Genomic DNA, 19,606 nt, shown 5'->3' on the forward strand with positions numbered 1-19,606 from the left:
GGAGAGAAAAATAACTCATCCTCCTCCTCAACAACCACAATACACAGACACCACTCATTCACTCAGAAAACACACGCTAGTCCCAGTGTCCAACGAAAATTCCTTCTAGAAAACGTCAGAGCTGAGAGCAGCAACTTCCCCCGAGCTGCAGGGTTTATGAGGAGAAAGAAAACAATCCCCTGACCATCTCACACACACACAAAGAGGGTGGCAGCTACCCAGTCGATTCAAAGATGAAACCAGGCAACGTGACCTCATCTACAGTCAACCATTAACCCCCCGCCCCCGTTCTGTTTACAGTCTCTACACTCTGGATAGAAGTCCAAAGTCCTATTCTTAGACAGCAAGAAGCATTTATCCTTTTTTGAAAAAAGAAAATACTCGGTGGAACATGCCATTCCTGTAGAGATGAGGGGAGTATCTCTGTAGAATGTCTTATACATGACCTTCCCACCCAGGACCCTGCCTCCCATCACAACAGAGTGAAGAAGCAGAGGAAGAGACACATTTTTTTTACAGGGTGACTAATCACACACAGTCCTGGTTTCCTGTCCTCACTTCCCTTCCAGAGAGAGCAGCGGCTATTCAACAAACAGCCCCAAAGCGCTACATTACACAACAGGGCTTTTACTGAAATAGGACATTTTTATACATGCTGCTGGGCACATAGAAATCCTATAAATCTACTACATGTTTTATATGTAAATCTGTGTCTGGGCTCCTCTCCAAATCACAAAGGCCCAAGATTGAAGGGGGAATTGATTGAAGCATCAACATGCAGCCAGATATTGTACAGCTCATCCATTACGGTAACACCTCTGATAATATAATACCCCACTGACCTCCAGCCTCCAGGGCGGCATGCAAGGCAGCAGCACCACTCAAACTGCAATACAGTGTTTCTGATCCATAACACTGGGTATGAGAGCCATGTGTCTGCTGGTGATCATTGGGGCTGTTATGTTTTTTCCATTGCAAACCTGGAGGGAAGGGGTACTGACTGACTGGCCTGGAGGATAGTGAGCACGCTCTCTGTGGGCAGGGGATCCCTTCCACTGCTGCATCCCAAACGATGTAGTGTAAGTGCACTAACTTTTGACCAGGGAGCATAGGGCTATGGTCAAAAGTAGTTCACTACATTGTAGCTGTGCCATTTGGGATGCACAGAGGCTCTGAGGGCCTGATTGCCCATGAGAGAGCCAGATGGAACATTTCCTGGCTTGCCACAAACCCTTTAACTCTTCAGTGACTTAATCCACGCTGCCAACAAGTAAACTCACTGGGTGAAATTAGCCAACTCACAGACTGTTGTTAACTTTCCATTAAGTTTCATTATGATAACACTGACAAGCACTTCCCATCTCTCCGAGGGACGGTTGCGAAGACAAAGGCTTGGACAGCAACTGATTATATCGTTGTTCTTTATTAATAGAAAAAATATGACCAGTAGGATCACCACTATTTTCTAGTGTATTCTGAATAGGTAGACAGACAGCTAGCTGGCTTTACGCTACAGCTCCAGCCTGCATGTGTACGTTCAGCACCTTTCATCTTTATTTGGATCCCAATTAGCTGAAGCCATGACTTCCTGTTCCTGGGGTCCATTCCTCACATCCACATCCTTTACCTCTATTCATTAGTATTCCAGAAAGTACCCTTCATTAGCATTCCATAAGTGCATCGATGACGTCGTCCCCACAGTGACCGTACGTACATACCCCAACCAGAAGCCATGGATTACAGGCAACATCCACACTGAGCTAAAGGGTAGAGCTGCCGCTTTCAAGGAGCGGGACTCTAACCCGGACGCTTATTAAATTATATATAGCTAGCGCTCTCTCTTGCTTCTTAATTTTTTTAGAAATTAATTTGTTCAATACTGTTCAACTATTGTCTTTCTCTCTCTTTGAGTCAACTACTTACCACATTTTATGCACTGCAGTGCTAGCTAGCTGTAGCTTATGCTTTCAGTACTAGATTCATTTTCTGATCATTTGATTGGGTGGACAACATGTCAGTTCATGCTGCAAGAGCTCCGATAGGTTGGAGGACGTCCTCTGGAAGTTGTGTAAATTTATGGAAGGGGGTGAGAACCACGACCCTCCTAGGTTTTATATTGAAGTCAATGTACCCAGAGGAGGACAGAAACTAGCTGTCCTCCGGCTACACCATGGTGCTACCCTACAGAGTTCTGTTGAGGCCACTGTCGACCTTTATTGCAACACTGTGTTTTAATCGATTATTTGGTGACGTGAATATATTTAGTATAGTTTTATCTAAAAAGGTTAACTTTTTTAATGTTTCACTATATTTTTATGAAATTCACTGAGGAGGATGGTCCTCCCCTTCCTCCTCTGAGGAGCCTCCACTGATTCCAACCCAATGTCACACAGACTGACATGGCACACATTTCTCATTAACCAATGACAGCCATGATGTTTCCTTGACAGGGGAACCCTGAAGAGGGGTAAGAGGAAGGAGTTGCGTTGGACCACATGCTACACATGAGCTCATTTTCAGCTGGTGAGCCATACCATTCTAATACCAGCAGTTACCTGGGTATTGTTGGGGACAAGTCACAGGAAATTGACTGAGGGACTGGGGAGATCTTGAACAGGACCCAGAATAATTTCCTATACTCCCAAAGGAACTGGGAAAGCGTCCTATATTCTACAGCTCTGCAAGACATTGACATCACTTTATCATTTTCTAAAATAACTTCTATTATCTTGTAGTTTGTCTGCAACAAAGTTTATTTTCAATTACACTTGTACAAGTATAGTAAATAAGTCAAAGACAAATATACCTGACATTTTGTCACAAATCTACATCTTAATCATGGTATAAATTTACAAAATCAAAAATGTAATACTACCTTGTAGTAAATGTGACTTGATTAAAACATTTCATAGGAACATTATTTTTTAGATACAAAAACACATTAAATGCAGCCTGCTCATGGCAGAGTGAGGAGCTGTCACTGTCTCCCAACACCATGTTATAGAGAGATAAACTTCACTGACAAGGGCTGCATACCAAATGGCACCATATTCCCTATTTAGTGCACTACTTTTGACCAGGGCCCATAGAGAATGAACCTTATAGAGAAGAGGTTGCCATTTGGGACGTAGCCAATTTCTCCATCAGGTGGGAGAAGGAAGCAGGTCTTCCTCACTGTCCCATACAGCAGACCTCTCCTCTTGGGGCTACAGGTTGGAGCGAGTCAGCCATGGAAACTCCTAAGAGACACAGACAGACAGACAGACAGAGCGACAGACCATGGACAGTCAGGAGAGGAATGATAAATGACGTGGTTGGATGCAGTCAGGCTCATGTGTCAAACTCATTCTATGTTGGGCAGAGTGTCTGCAGGTTTTTTCACTCCTCCCTTTTACTTGATTGATCATTGAAGGTCACTGATTAGTTAGGAACGCCCTTAACCTGGTTGTCTAGGTCTTAATCGGACAGGAAATAACAGAAACCAGCAGACACTAGTTTGACAGCCCTGTTCTTAGGCAACATTAGCATTCAACATTCAGGTGAAGTGAGCTGACCGTAGCTACCTTGATGGTACAAAAAAGGTTCCATCTAGAACCTAAAAGGGTTATTCGGCTGTCCCCATAGGGGACCCTTTGAAGAACCCTTTTTGGTTCCAGGTAGAACCCTTTAGGAGTCCATGTAGAACCCCTTTCCACAGAGGGTTCTACATTGAGGGTTATACCTAGAATAATTTTCCTATGGGGACAGCCAAAGAACACTTTTGGAACCCTTTTTTATTAAGACTGTATATATATATATATATATATTTTTTTTTTACCCCTTTTTCTCCCCAATTTTGTGATATCCAATTGGTAGTTACAGTCTTGTCCCATTGCTGCAACTCCCCTACGGACTCGGGAGAGGCGAAGGTCGAGAGCCATGCATCCTCCGAAACACGACCCTGCCAAGCCGCACTGCTTCTTGACAGACTGCTCGCTTAACCCGGAAGCCAGCTGCACCAATGTGTCGAAGGTAACACCGTCCAGCTGGCGACCGAAGTCAGCTTGCAGGTGCCCGGCCTGCCACAAGGAGTCACTAGAGCGATGGGACAAGGAAATCCCGGCTGGCCAAACCCTCCCCTAACCCGGACGACGTTGGGCCAATTGTGCACCGCCTCATGGGTCTCCCGGTCACGGCCGCTTGTGACAGCCTGGGATCAAACCCAGGTCTGCAGTGACGCCTCAAGCACTGCGATGCAGTGCCTTAGACCGCTGCGCCACTCGGGAGGCCCCATTAAGAGTGTATTTGATGACTGCAGCCTTACAGGACCAGAAATAAACAACACTTTCTTACACATTATAAACACTTTCCTACACTAGATACACATCATAAACAACACTTTCCTACACTAGATACACATCATAAACAACACTTTCCTACACTAGATACACATCATAAACAACACTTTCCTACACTAGATACACATCATAAACAACACTTTCCTACACTAGATACACATCATAAACAACACTAGAACTGGCTTTGAGGTCTTGATTTGAATTTGCCTGGTATAGACCAGGGAATACCTGTTGCTTCCTGTCTGAGGAGGGGTCTATGAGGACGTTGAGGAGACTAGGTCTCTCCCAGTCACTGAGGCTGAGCTGTAAGGCACTACGCAGCTCCTCCTCTGTCCGCACCAGGAACCCTCGTCCTCCAAAGGCCTTCATGACCTCGTCATAGCGGGCTTCAGGCAGCAGGGTCACAGGGGGGGCTCTGGAGAGAAGAGGGGAGAGGAGAAGATGACCAACATACCTTCACTAGAGGGAATCCTGACCTGGACATAACCAGTCAGAGTAGGCCCAGTCCCACATTGACCTTTAAACCCAAACCCCTATGTACTCACACAGTGGTCAGATCTCCCATCTTCCCCATCATTTCCCACGTCTCTGCGTCCACTCCGCTGTAGATCCCATTGTTGTTGACCACGATGATGACCACTGGGAGTTTATACCTGGTCAGAGGGAAGAGCATCAATGACCTGGGAAAGCATCAATGGCCAGGGAAAGCATCAATGGCCAGGGAGAGCATCAATGGCCAGGGAAAGCATCAATGGCCAGGGAAAGCATCAATGGCCAGGGAGAGCATCAATGACCAGGGAGAGCATCAATGACTAGGTTAGGTGGTTGACACTTAGGGAAAATTGATACATTTTTTTATTCTCCTATGCACCAGACCTGTGAATACTACAAGCACGTTTTGCTATGCGAGAGAGACCTTGACTGAACCAACCTGCACATGGTCTCCACCTCCATCCCAGAGAATCCAAAGGCACTGTCCCCCTCCACACACACCACCCTCTGGCCTGTGTTCTGGTTCCTCTGCACTACTGCAGCCGCGATGGCAAAGCCCAGACCCACCCCCATCGTCCCGAAGGTGCCAGCATCCAACCTGCACATACACACACACACACACACACACACACACACACACACAGACCAAGACACATACAGACACACACACACAGACACACACAGACACCAGGCTGCATTAATAAGAGCTCAGTGTGTGTAAAGGTACCGTAGTTGGTGTATGTGTGTGTGTTAAGTAGGAAGCAAGGAACAACATCTCCCGAGTGGCGCAGTGGTCTAAGGCACTGCATCGCAGTGCTAGCTGTGCCACTAGAGATCCTGGTTCGAGTCCAGGCTCTGTCGCAGCCGGCCGCGACCGGGAGACCCATGGGCGGCGCACAATTGGTCCAGTGTCGTCCAAGGTAGGGGAGGGTTTGGCCGGCAGGGATGTGGGTTCGTTTCCCACGGGGGGCCAGTATAAAAAAAAATTAACATGTATGCATTCACTAACTGTAAGTCGCTCTGGATAAGAGCGTCTGCTAAATGACTAAAATGTAAAATGCTAAAAGAGTCCATCTAGTGAGCCTGTCAGTCAGCACTACATTGAGAAGTCATCCAGTCAGCCTGTCAGGCAGCATTACATTGAGAAGTCATCCAGTCAGCCTGTCAGGCAGCATTACATTGAGAAGTCATCCAGTCAGCCTGTCAGGCAGCACTACATTGAGAAGTCATCCAGTCATCCAGTCAGGTAGCACTACATTGAGAAGTCCTCTAGTCAGCCTGTCAGGCAGCACTACATTGAGAAGTCTTCTCAGGCAGAACTATCAACAGATCCCAACTCATTCCTACTTGTCTTCAGGGCAAAGGCACGGGATACTTGGCGGATTTGACCTTTGATCTCTGTGTGAGGCGGCATGCCTTGCCTGTGTCGAGGAAGGTAGTTGTTCAACATGGTGCGCCCGATGTCCATGGTGTTGGCCCCCTCACTCACGATGACACAGTCGTGGGGCAGCAGCTGGGAGATGTGGTGGAACACTTGGTAGTAGTTCATGGGTGTTGTCGACTGTAGAGCTAACGCCTGGAGAGAGGAACACAATCAAATCAGGGGTGGTAGGTACCAAACAGCAAAGTTGTTGGACCTGTAGCCGAAAGGTGGCCGGTTCGAATCCCTATGACAAGACTCAGAATACATCTGTACCATAATGTCTTCTACCTGTTGAATTTAAGAGCAATACTACATCTGTACCATAATGTATTCTACCGGTTGGATTTAAGTCAAGTTATTTCACAGATAACAAAGAGTCAGTAATACAGACACACAGGCAGAATCTAACTTGCTTAGGTCACAGACGGACACACCAACACACCTTTGTCATTGTTGCGTTAGCAGCCATCTTCTCTTTCAACGTGGTCCACCATTCTGTATCAGCTGGATACTTCCAGCCATCTTTGTGAACGTACTCCAGGAGCTGAATGTAAAGATGAGGAGTAGAAACTAAACAAACTGAATCAAGTACAGATGTAGGATCTTAATTTGATCACCTTGTTGCAGGAGAACTTTCCTGCAATGCAGGACATTTAAAACGTGTAGAGTATTTGAGGTTTAAAAAGGCTTCTGAAGTTTGTACTCTTAGAAATGTCTTACATAAATGTCCATTCATTATAATCCATATAATAATTCACATTGCTGTGCTGCAGGACAATCAATGCTTGTTTCTTTAAAAAATGATATGCAGATATAGGGCAGATATTAGATGCCTGTGTTGTGTTACCTGCTTGACAATAGTATTGATGTCCCCCAGGACTGAGTTGTGTTACCTGCTTGACAATAGCATTGATGTCCCCCAGGACTGAGTTGTGTTACCTGCTTGACAATAGCATTGATGTCCCCCAGGACGGAGTTGTGTTACCTGCTTGACAATAGCATTGATGTCCCCCAGGACTGAGTTGTGTTACCTGCTTGACAATAGTATTGATGTCCCCCAGGACTGAGTTGTGTTACCTGCTTGACAATAGTATTGATGTCCCCCAGGACTGAGTTGTGTTACCTGCTTGACAATAGTATTGATGTCCCCCAGGAGAGCAGCAGCAGGTTGCACGTTGTTCCCCATCTCCTCAGCACACAGATCAACCTTGACATAAATAACGTATGTGGAACGTTACTACAACATACCAGCAACGACACAACAGGAAGAGCGCCGTGCGTGACACCTGTAACAGCAGCTGGAGGAGTGGCCAAACCTCAAGCTAAACACAACAGAAATAACCAGGCACCACCACATAATGCTAAGGCTGACACACACGTTCCCTTTTATAAACCGGGTGATTCGAGCCCTGAATGCTGATTGGCTGAAAACCGTGGTATATCTGACCGTATAACATGGGTATGACCAAAAATGTATTTTGACTGTTCGAATTACGTTGGTAACCAGTTTATAATAGCAATAAGGCACCTCTGGGGTTTGTGGTATATGGCCAATATACCACGGCTAAGGGCTGTATCGAGGCACTCCGTGTTGCATCGTGCGTAAGAACAGCCCTTAGACGTGGTATATTGGCCATATAACACACCCCCTCGGGCCTTATTGCTTAAATATAGATGTACTGTACAGCACTATGACAGACATGACATTATTTGGAGAGACCACAAAGACTTATAGAGAAGCTATATAATTGATAGACTAAATCCAAAAGACTGACTCAAATACCTTTATACCTGGTTACAATGAACTGTAGTTCACTATGAAATGACCTGTGACTAGGGTTGCAAAATTACAGTTACTTTCCCAAAATTCCCAGAAATCCCTGTTGGAAGATTCCAGAAATCAGAACGGAATTAGCAGAAAATCTGGAATCCTAAAAAAAGAAGGACAAAAAAAAAAAACTACTGGTGACCATTGACCTACCTGGATGACCTTTACATGGGGGTCAAACCTGGGGGGAAGGCCAAAGTGCAGGATCCAGTTGAGCCTGGCACCAAGTAGGACCACAACATCAGACTGGAGCAGAGCTCTGCAGTCCCCACCAAGACCATAGAACCAGGAGGATAGGAAGAGGAGGAGGAGGAGGAGGAGGATAGAAAGAGAGGAGGAGGAAGAGAGGAGGAGGATAGGAAGAGAGGAGGAGGAGGATAGGAAGAGAGGAGGAGGAGGATAGGAAGAGAGGATGAGGAGGATAGGAAGAGGAGGAGGAGGAGGATAGGAAGAGGAGGATAGGAAGAGAGGAAGAGGAGGATAGGAAGAGAGGAAGAGGAGGATAGGAAGAGAGGAGGAGGAGGATAGGAAGATGAGGATAGGAAGAGAGGAGGAGAGCAGGGAAAATAACACAATCAGATAGAACAAAACAAAATGTAATGAAAAGAGGCTAGTTGTATGAGTAGTGTAGTTGATTGACACCAGTTTACATTGACATGACCTGGCCAGGAGAGACTAGTTATAGATAGGGATTTCAGGAAGGCCCAGAGTTCTCCTGGTCCATTCATATGGTCATGGAAATTCTTGGTCCTACTTATACAGTCAATGGTCTGTACATTAATATGATGCCAGCTGAGAGAAGGAGAGGCTGACCTGGAGCGGGCAGCAGCAACACAGTTGGGGTGATCATCAGGCAGCACCCCTTTACCCATGGGGGTGGGCAGGAAGGGCAGGTCACACCCCTCCACCAGCTCCCTCAGAGCCCCCTCTGCTCTTCCATGGGCTGCACCTGCAGAGGGACACAGACAGAGGGCACTGCCACACGGATTTCAACAGACTGACCTTCACAACTGGGATGCATTCAGCTGAGCAAAACGTTGTGCAACGTTCAGATAGAAATATAGCATGTAGAACGAACGTGCCTCTCGGACAGGTAGAATGAGAAATCATGTCAACAATGTTTGTTGACTGAACGTGGCCCTGTTTTCAACTGAACCTTGGTACAGTGCTATATGTGTTACAGTGCGTCTCAGCTGGCTATTGATCTCTCCTGGACAGACGCACGTAACATAACTGGAAGTAGCGTCTGTCAACAGACTGGGATGTGACAACTTTGTTCCGGTACGCAGATTTTTCACCACTAATCATTTGGACAAATCACGATTTCGCAGGTGTGGGGAGGGGACATTTGGCCCATAAACTTGCAGAGAGTTTCCGTTTAGGGGGGTGGAGACTTCGCAAGTGGCGTTAGTATCTTTCTCTTAACATCTCCCCAGACCTTAACCAAGTATCTGACGCAATTATGCAAGATTTTAGTTCTGTTTCCCCTAGATTATCTGGCTATTAAAAAAACAATGCCTACCTTTGCCAATGATGAGTAAAGGCCGTTTGGCTCCTTTCAGGACCGCCAGTGCTTCTGTGATCGCCATATGGTCAGCCATACTCACAGGAGGAGGTGGACTACAGGGCACCTCTCTGACAAAGGAAATAGTAAATAATAGGTCAAACATTAAACATGTTACCTAGCAACTTTATTGCATATGTAAATAAATCATGAAGGTCTATCGAGGCTTATTGCTATTCTCTGATGAGAATATTTTGATATAGTGCTATATTTTCTAACTAATTTAATTTCTGGTTCACTTCAGACGTTAAAAGGTATAAGAAAATAAAATAAAAATGACTACGGTGATGTGAATTCAGAGGTATACATATTCAACAGTAACACATTAGTATACATTTTAAATGGATGAAAGACAGTGATAGCCACTAACCTGGCTCTGCTCCTGTCCAATTTAGCATTGACCATGTCCCCAGATATGTCTACGTATACAGCACCTGGACGTCCATACATGCTAGTGCGTACTGCCTTAGACAGACCAAACACCCTTCCATTCAGAATCAATTAAGGCTGTGCTGTGCTCTTATGAAGCAGTTAAGGTACCTTGCTAAGCTGGAAAATTAGAGGTCAGAAAACAGACAATTGCAGGTGATACCAAATGATATGAAGAGGACTAAACAGAGGGAGTCAGAGTAGACTGTATACCTTCTCTACCACTGAGGATATCATATCCAGACTGCTAGGCCTAGCAGAGAACTTACTGTACAGTCTGCATGCCTCCACCTGACAGAGAAAGAGGACCACAAATAACAAATTATTTCCTCTTTCAGCAATGAAACTGCTAGGGCCAGTTTCCCGGACAGAGATTCTCTATTGAGTTTGCTTTTTAGGCCATGACTAGGCTTAATCTGTGTCCCGTGAAACCACCCCCTAATGTTCAATAGTCAGAAATGTCATGGTTGAATCGGTACCTGTGGAAACTCTTGAAATGCCCCAGTGGTCTCTTGGTTTTGATCGGAGGAGCCTCCAATAACAATCACAGGCCTACAGAGAGAGAGGTATCACACAATGACATCAACTGACAAGCTGAGACAACAAGAAATTGGAGTCCTCTGATCATTTTTTGCAGTGTGCGGATAGCATCCCTTCTTTTGAAAGGACCACTGAACATGAGTAGTAGGGTCTTCTGTTTGTGGAGTTCTAGCATACCAGCAGTTCATGTTAGCGTTGGCCATTCCACCAAGTGCATGGATGAGTCCCGGTCCAGACACAACCAGACACGCACCTGGACTGGAGAGGAACAGACAGACAGAGGGACAGACAGGAAGACAGGCAGACACACACACAAAGGGTCAGACAGCCAGGCAGACATAATTAGCAATGCAAAAAAGCTATGAAACGGACCCTCACACACTACACGCTCCTGTAGTCTATGTAAGGGTAGTTAATATCACATGATTTAGGGAGAGCTGGTTTAGTATAGTGTGGAGAGAGTAGTCTCCCTGGGCAGACGGGTCGCTTCCCACATTAACAATGTTTTAACATAGGTCTGGGATTTCAGAGAGGAGAGACAGTATCTCTAAAGCTCTCTCCTAATGAGAATCCTCCTACCGTCCAGTGAGGTAACCAACAGCAGACGCAGCATAGCAAGCCTGTTGGATGACGCATTACAACAACATATCAGTATTACTGGTGTCTCCACAACCAAATCACATCAAAAATGTCATGAGAAGATTCTGAATTCATAAAAAATAAAAAGATGGCTTACGGCTTGTTCATTGCGCATTCCCACATACTTGATTCCTGAGGCTTGAGCTGCCATAGCTACTTCAATGACTGGAACACCAACTATTCCAAACATATATTCTACATTCTGTAGAGAGATACGTGTAGATACACTATATTTACATTAAAAAGAAAACACATTTAGTCATTTAGCAGACGCTCTTATCCAGTGAGTGCATACATTTTCATACTGAATTGTATATGAATTGTTACAATGTAGTTTAGATTTTCTTTGCATTGACACACACTTTGGCATGCATCAACAAGGGAGTTAACATATGCTATTCCACATAAACATCTAAATGTTTTGCTACAACAATATTCATAGTTAGCTATACCAGTGCAATGACCTTTGGCACACTTTCACAACTCGTAGTGCTACATTCTCACTGCCAAGGACATGATCAGCGACTAATATATTCTTAGCAACACGGTTACACAGTATAACACTGTTTTATATAAATTGCACACACTTTACCTGAGCTTTTAGTGCCTCTGCAATGAGCTGAGCCCCAGTCACATCTTCCATTATTATTGTCGAGAAATCTGTTCAAAGTGCAAACGAGGTTAGCAAGGAATTCTTGGACTTGTTGTTCAGTAGCTTATAAATCGTGTTTAGATCTCTTGCAAATCATTAGTTTTTGTCTGCTTTCCAGCATGCATTACATGAGTAGCTACAAGCGATAGGTATTTTGATAGCCACTTACTCCACAAAGTTAAAATTTGAGTGACAGGATTTCTTCTGGCACTACTGCTCCTGTCTAAAGTATTACACGTTAATACCACTTCCGGGTTCACGGCCAATCACATGAGCCGTGCTTCTTCTTCGTCTTCTTTTTCTTCTTCAGTGGGGTTTATAGGCAGTCGGCATCCAACGTTATGGTGCATTACTGCCCCCTGCTGTACTGCAGTGTGGACATGAGCCGTGCAAGAGCAGTCATGAATATTTAATAAACTAGTAGCCTTTTTCTTTTTATATTGCAAGAAATACATAACAAGCCCTCATTATGTGTTTATAACTGCACTTAACTTAACACTTAACTCAATTAAGTCATTATGAGTGTATGACAGTATGAAAAAAAAATGTATGCACTCACTAACTGTAAGTCGCTCTGGATAAGAGCTTCTGCTAAATGACTAAAATGTAAAATGTAAATGACTTGAGTGTATGCATTATAGATATAGGCTTCATAGAAAGTGTTACAAAAGTTCTCCTGTCATCTTATAGGAGATCCATTCATGGATTTAGTTATGGCTTGAGAATGTGACTGGTCTACAGAGTTTTCTCCTTTATGTCTGTCTTTATATATATATATGGCACCCTTTTTTATATGTGACAACAACTTTTCTGTATTATGTGTATTTCCACAATCAATAATAATAAACGGTACTTCACTATGAATACTTTTGACTATGTGGTTTGAAGTACTTTACCGTTATCGTGCACATACATTAAGACTATTATAGACAGAAATCAATGCAGTAATGTTTTATTAAATAAAGGCTCTGATTAAAATATAATATTAACGAAATCAGGCATTTAGCTAATTCTTCTTCCCAGAAGCTCCTCTGAATGGTTTGGAGATGGCTCTGGAGAGAGCGTGTAACACCCTGACTATGAGAGGGCGTTTACGGGACTGGGACTCCTGGGGAGCAGGGGCCGGTGTGGTTGTCAGGTCCTCCTTGGGTGGGGAAGTGGATGGAACCTCTGGAACCTCACACTCAGCATCTGTCATAAGAACATTTCATAATCAGAAAATGAATGTGTGTGTTTGTGTCTGTCCGTCTGTCTGCCTGTCTGTCTGCCTGCCTGTCCGTCTGCCTGTCTGTCTGTCTGTCTGCCTGTCCGTCTGTCTGTCTGCCTGTCCATCTGCCTGCCTGTCTGTCCATCTGCCTGTCTGTCTGTCTGCATGTCTGTCCGTCCGTCTGCCTGTATCTGTTGTCACTGTTTTAACAAGCTTGTCATAGGGTGATATATCAATATAACATCGATGCTTATCACTTACCCTGTGAAATATGAGTCTCTCTGAGACGTTTGGTAGGCAGCCAATCCAGTTCAGGGTGGCTCTTCGGTTCCCCTTTTGTCTTGAACAGCTGTTGACAAAACACATCAGGACAACTGAGACTGTGTAAAATACAGAGTGTGCATCCCAAAAGGCACCCTATTCGCTATGTAAGGCACTACTTTTGACAAGGGCCCATAGAGCTCTGGTAAAAAGTAGTGCACTATATAGGGAATAGGGTGCCATTTGGGACATACCCATTGACTCTCTCCCATGTGTATTAGGATTGTATTACAGCGTCCTCACTCAACCTCCTCAAGACAATGACAACAGTATTGTTCTAATGCTGAGAGACAATAGGTGTGTAGTGAATCTGTAGGGTAAATTTCAGCCCTGCCTTACAGAGGTAATCTCAAAACACAGAGCACCCTACCTTAATCATGATCTTTGGAAACGTATGCATTTTCGGTAGGAAATGCCACTTCCTGTTCTTCTTAGTCTCTTCCCCTCTGGCAGAGGGAAGGCGGGCCATGCCGTCAGCCTTTACATCAGCCGGGCTAAGGCTCCTGGCAGGGAATTCCTCAGTAGCATTAAGGTCAGCTACAACACCATGAATGATGTCACTTGCGGCATTGCTGGTGTCTGAGTGAGAAGAGCACGCTAGTGTGACCGACCTGTGTACAATAACTGGGAGAAGAGGACGCAGCCATGGAAGTTAGTCACTGTGTCCCAAATGGCATTCTCTTCACTTTATAGTGCACTACTTTTGACCAGGGCCCATAGGGTCTGGTCAAAAGTAGTGCACTAAATATGGAATAAGGTGCCATTCTGGACACAACCAGTGAATTTTACATCATAAAACGCAATGTATTGAGCATCATGTTACAATTAAGTCCTATGCAGATGAAAATAGATACTTTCACTTACCATCCTCCATTGCAGACTTGGACCCATAAGTCAGGCTGTCCATCACCACGTCTGTCATCAACTTGATGACCTGATCCAAAACCATTTCAGCCGAGGGTGGCATAGGCCTTCCCATACACTGCCCCAGGAGTCTCCTAACAGAAGTCTGGGCAAAGTTGTAAATGAGCTCTGAGGCATCGTCCTTTGACAGCTTCCTCAGGGCTGGCTTAGGCAGCGCTGGTGGAGAGAGGCTTCTGTGGCCAGCCATGGATTGAAGCTGGCGGCTTATGGTTATCTCCAGAATGAGACCGTGGACCTTTGCGATCAGGTTGTCAGACGCACCTTGAAGGGCTTCAACTGACAGGAGCCTATCCAGATTTTCTTCTGCTGAAGTCATCTCTGGGTCGTCCGTCTTCAATGTGTCCATTATAGTTTTCACTATGATATTGGTGTCAGATATGTTTATTTCTTGTTGGCTCACAAGCGTTGACCATGAACCTGTCTCGTCCATTGCGATAGAGGTATGGGATTCTGTCCTTGTGATCTCATCGGCAGCGCTCATGTCAGGCAACTGGTCAAGGCTCTCCAGTAAAGAGTCTAACATGTTAGTGGCTATCAGACACTCCTGACTTGCAATCTGCCCAACAGATGAACTCTCAGAGTTGGCCACTCTACACTTGATCACATTTAGGATCAAGCTGAGCATCTTCTTTGCAGTTTTGCTAAAGCCTTCTTGGCTGACTGCCACTGTTACGTCTTTTAGAGCCACAAGAGGTTTGCAACTTTCACTCAAACCACTGCCGTGGAGAGGAGAGGCTCTCTTCAAACTGTTGTTGCTCACAACTGACATACTCCTGGTGGGCAGAGTGACATCCTCACTGCATGTGTCAATTACATGGTGGTCTGTTGAAGAGCCACTTGAAGACACAAGGGCTTTAGACCTTTTAGCCAAACAGACTTTTGACAAAGGCTTCTCACTTCTCACAGAGGGAGGGCGGCTCCTGTCCTCAACAAGAGCAGTGTCAGGGGACTTAATGCGTCTGAGTGTCTCCACAGGGGTGGAGTCCAGCACATCTTTGGCTGTGGTGACTGACACTGGTGGAAAAGAGAAAAAGATGTTCAGTCTATCCTTTACTCTGTGGTACATGGTTTGAGCAGCATCCAATAAGTTGTCAAAGACAACTCTGGGTTTGAGCTGGGACTCCAGCTTTTTCTCTCCTAGTGGGAAGGAGTCTGCGTCGTCCACAGTGTACTGGGATACACTTTCAAGGTCTTGCATGATAATATTTACTATATCTTCGGCTGTAGAAACCACATGGTGTGAGAAGGTGGTGCTAGGCATGCCCTGTAGCAAAGAATGGTTGGCTTTGCTAGCAGCTCTGAGAATGGTCTCACTCACAATGTGTTTGGCCTTAGCTCGGAACTCAGTACTGTAAAAGCTCTGGATGGAAATGTTAGAGGTTCTGCTGGCTGCACTAAGAGATCGCATGAGTGTGGCAATCTCGGCTGACGTCACATCACTCAAAATGGTGAGGTCCTCCAATTTCGAAATTATCGAGTCCAACTTCTGGTTGAAGTCGAAGGATGAATTTGTCTTGCTCTCCCCAACGGAAGCGGAGCAGTCTTCCTTTGAAGTGTCCACCCTCAGCACCGAGATCACCTGTTTGATTACCCCTTTAGTGCAGGTGTCGAGGGTGAGCTGGTGGGCTGAGGACTTAGAAGGGGTCTTACTGTCTGTCTTCTGTACAGGAGATTCCTCCACAGTGGCCTCAGTTACAGGAGATACCTCCACAGTGGCCTCAGTTACAAGTAGTCCAGTTGCAGAGAGCTCGATTTGCACAGGAATATATTTTCCCTCAGTGAGATGGTTGGAGGTGAACAGCTTCCTTAGTTTGTCCAGGGTTTTGGTGTAAATCTTCTGGGAACCTGAACTCACTTCCACCCAGAACATTTTGCGACCTGGTTTCGTACGCTTGGAGGCCTTATTGACCTCATATACCTCATGCAGGTCGGAAATAATTCCACCAAAGAGATCAGAGGATGCCTCCTCAATATTCTCTGAGGAAACATGGACAGATAGGATTTCCGACAGTTTCCCACAAGTGTCGGTTTTATCCAGCGCAGCAGTATATGTCACAGCTGCATCCTGAATGACCTGAGTGATGCATTGCTCAGCTTTGACAATATACTCCTCCACTGGCTGACCAAGGAGGATGTCAACTTTATCAGCAGGGCGCTCCTTCTGAATACTCACATTCTCCTCTGATGGGCATGGGTTGTTGAAGATAATGCTCTCAGTGACCATCTTAGAGGAGGCGAGAGATGAGTCGAGAAGCAGAGATCTGTATATTGTCGAGGTGGACATCTCTGGGTGCTTTATCACAGCAGCCTCCTCCAAAATGGCAGACGGGCCCTGGAGGATGTCAGAGATATCCATGTCCTCAATGGTCTCTACCAGAGACGATAGTAGGTCTCTGGCTGCCAGGTTGGTAGGTCTCTGGTTCTCGAGCTCTGTTTTGATTGCTTGACAGGCAGTTGCCAGAGCAACAACAGAGCGAGAACACAACTGCTTCAAGGTGGAGTCAGAAAAAGATGATGACAGATCTGTCATGGACATGGTGGAGAGTTGACTCTCAGAGACAAACGGGCTGAGTTTGACAGACACCTGTCTGACCAAGTCCCCAGCAAGAGCTCTCTTATCTATTGCTCCACTAGCTGAGTTGTGGGAGCAGGCACTCTGTGGCCTTGACGGGTTCCTGTTATCCAAAAATCCTGTTGTCCAAAAAACCTCAAGTACAAGATCCACAACATCGGATGACACTTCTGTCATTCTGTTGTCAGACAGAAATGTACTTGGATGAATGGTGCCTGCATTCACAGTCCAGTCGCAAATGGAGTTGTTGGACTGACTCTGGACTAGTGGAACTAGACAGGTTTCACTTTGACCTTGGCCAAAGAGCTCTGCCATTTTGAGCAGAACTGATCTTAAGACCTTCGATTTGGAAATGTTCAGCAGTGGGTCGTTGTTGGACAGTCTGGTGGATGGTCTGCTAGCCGATCTGTGAACCACTAGGCTTTGTATTTCTGCCGAAATGGCAGTTAGAAAATAGGTCAAGGGGCTGGTCGCTCTCCCCTCATTTCCTCCGTTGGCTTTAGCCTTGGTGATGCTATCTATGATGATGACTATGACCTGTCCAGCCAGAGGACCCAAGATGGCCTCAAGCTCCCTCTCTAACTCAAGGGGAGACTTGTGGCCGAGCGCAATATGCTCTATGGCATGGGAATACATCTTAGAAGTCGCCATGCTTAGCATCTCTTGGACAAACTGTTGACTTGCTGAGATACTTCCAGTCAGCGGATCTAGAGTTCCCTGACTGACACTTCGCATTAGCTCAGCCAATCTGGAGGTGAGAAGGTTTATAACCAACTCGACAATACCCATCATTAACTTGCCGTCCGTTGATATTTAGCTAAGTCTGTATTTCTCCTGTCTACTTCGTTTCGGCGGCAGTACGATGTCACTCTGCGACTGGCCGCTCTGGACCATGTCGAAGACAGAGTCCTCAGAGATTCCAAACACAGATCTCAGTGGTGCTGAGTGTAGTCTGTGTCTCATCTCTCTATTGCCACCCTCAGGTGAGGAGACATATCGCTCTTCGTTCTCACTCAGCAAAGAGGTCATGGACCTGCAGAATGCACAACAGAAATGAATAGTACATGGTAACAAAATAAAAAATATGATCCAAGAATTTGGGACACAAACTCAACCTTGTTATTGTTATTCAAAGGAAGCATTGTGAACCATCTCAAACCACACTCAGACCAAACATTAACATTTAGAGTAAACTTTTTAGAGTGGTTGTGTAGTATCTAAGTAGTATTTCTCACTAAGTGGATCTGGAATGGATATTTGTACCTATAACAGGAAAGACCTGCAAAAAGAGGAGGGGATAGAGCTAGGTATCTGTGAGAGGCGTGGATAGGGGTAGGTACCTGTGAGAGGAGGGGATAGGGCTAGGTACCTGTGAGAGGCGTGGATAGGGGTAGGTATCTGTGAGAGGCATGGATAGGGCTAGGTACCTGTGAGAGGAGTGGATATGGCTAGGTACATGTGAGAGGAGGGAATTGGGCTAGGTACCTGTGAGAGGAGGGGAAAGGCGTGGGAGTGCGTGTGCTGCAGGCGGTTCTGGCGCTGGTGCACTTGCTGGGTCCTCCACTACAGCTGAATCTGACGCTGCGGCCAAGAGAGGTCACCTCTCCTGCCTCATTACTTCCTGATCCAGAAGAGCTTGGCGAATCAGAGAGCTCTATCTGCATGGTGAGGTCAAGGGCGGGAACAACCACAGTGGATGTAGACTCCATCACCCATGCTACAATATCCATGCACTTGGCACTAAACTCATGTCTGCTCATCTGCAATGTTAAAAGACCATACAGAGTTAGTTTGTTAAAGGGGCTGCACTGATAGAAAACTTAGAACCATTTACTCAAACTTGTCAATTAAAGCAGTGGTTCAGGATTAAAGGTCCTGCAGGATTTCCACAAATGAATGTTTGGTCCATTTTACCAACATTAACTACTTTAGAGGTGACTATAACTCACCCCGGCACGCATATTCTCACTCAGCAGATTCCAATGGCTGAAAAGTAAATAAATGCAAGTACACAATGAATTACATTACCTCTATTCTCTTAGACTACGTTATGGATGGACATTACCTCTATTATCTTAGATTACGTTATGGATGGAAATTACCTCTATTATCTTAGATTACGTTATGGATGGACCTCTATGGAACTAGGCCACACCCAGACATCCCTGATTGGTTATTTGGTCCGTTGAGTCCTTTGTATTTGCCCGAGACTATAGGAGACTCTCAATCTCCTCACCTCCTTCTCAAAACCCATTGGATGAGAAGGTCAGAAGGGCGGGACCTCTGGCTTTCTCATCCAATGGGTTTTGAGGAGGCGAGAAGAGAGGACACGAGGAGTATGCAATTGAGACAGGGAACATATCTAGGGGATGCATGGGGAAGCCAAAGAGCAACTTACTCGTCCTTCATGTCCTGCACAAAGGTGTGTAGGTCTGGGTAGCTTCTCTTTCCCCTGCTGAGGGTGAGGCTGGTCTGGGAGGTTGCATCCTTGTGGGTCACGGTAGTGAAGGTCACCACTGCAGCCTGATGGCGACAACAGAAAGCAGAGTTAGGCTGGAATTCAATTTTGCGTCATTAAAACACAAAATATCTAAATGAAATTTCATACATGTAATAGAAAAATACATCATACCTCCTGTGACTGAGATGGGATGGCAACAGCCTCGTCCATCTCACTC

At 45.5% G+C, this 19,606-nt stretch overlaps 2 protein-coding genes across 3 annotated transcripts; both read right to left on the reverse strand.

Annotated features, from left to right (window-relative positions):
• Positions 1-2,735: 2,735 nt before the first annotated feature.
• On the reverse strand, positions 2,736-12,141 carry LOC311118422 (2-hydroxyacyl-CoA lyase 1-like). Of its 2 annotated transcripts, none has more exons than XM_084157626.1 (18): positions 12,074-12,141; positions 11,845-11,912; positions 11,350-11,454; positions 11,193-11,233; positions 10,791-10,871; positions 10,553-10,625; positions 10,287-10,364; positions 10,015-10,109; positions 9,603-9,715; positions 8,894-9,029; positions 8,234-8,339; positions 7,376-7,459; positions 6,695-6,796; positions 6,251-6,405; positions 5,269-5,427; positions 4,883-4,990; positions 4,566-4,752; positions 2,736-3,239 (listed from the first exon to the last, which is right to left on the reverse strand). In XM_084157626.1, the coding sequence occupies exons 2-18, from the start codon at positions 11,893-11,895 to the stop codon at positions 3,207-3,209; spliced, it is 1,707 nt and encodes a 568-aa protein (XP_084013752.1). In that variant the 5' UTR covers positions 11,896-11,912; positions 12,074-12,141; the 3' UTR covers positions 2,736-3,206. The 2 variants fall into 2 exon arrangements, with proteins under 2 accessions (XP_084013752.1, XP_084013753.1); XM_084157627.1 differs by having other exon boundaries at positions 11,350-11,479; positions 12,074-12,134.
• Positions 12,142-12,910: 769 nt separating this feature from the next.
• On the reverse strand, positions 12,911-16,357 carry LOC311107428 (uncharacterized protein; the record flags this gene model as incomplete). The annotated part of the gene is made up of 4 exons (XM_084149920.1): positions 14,297-16,357; positions 13,803-14,011; positions 13,373-13,460; positions 12,911-13,095 (listed from the first exon to the last, which is right to left on the reverse strand). Exons 1-4 carry the CDS (start codon positions 16,224-16,226, stop codon positions 12,911-12,913), a joined length of 2,412 nt encoding a protein of 803 aa, XP_084006046.1. The 5' UTR covers positions 16,227-16,357.
• Positions 16,358-19,606: the final 3,249 nt, after the last annotated feature.

Source organism: Coregonus lavaretus (genome assembly GCF_964263955.1).
Source record: "Coregonus lavaretus genome assembly, chromosome: 3".
NCBI lineage: Eukaryota > Metazoa > Chordata > Actinopteri > Salmoniformes > Salmonidae > Coregonus > Coregonus lavaretus.

Coding starts and splice junctions, on each gene's coding strand:
- LOC311118422 (XM_084157626.1), bottom strand. CDS start 11,895: ATGGAAGATGTGACTGGGGCTCAGCTCATTGCAGAGGCACTAAAAGCT. Junction 11,234..11,349: donor GAATGCGCAATGAACAAGCC/GTAAGCCATCTT, acceptor GTCATCCAACAG/GCTTGCTATGCTGCGTCTGC. Junction 9,030..9,602: donor TTTACTCATCATTGGCAAAG/GTAGGCATTGTT, acceptor GTCCCTCTGCAG/GTGCAGCCCATGGAAGAGCA.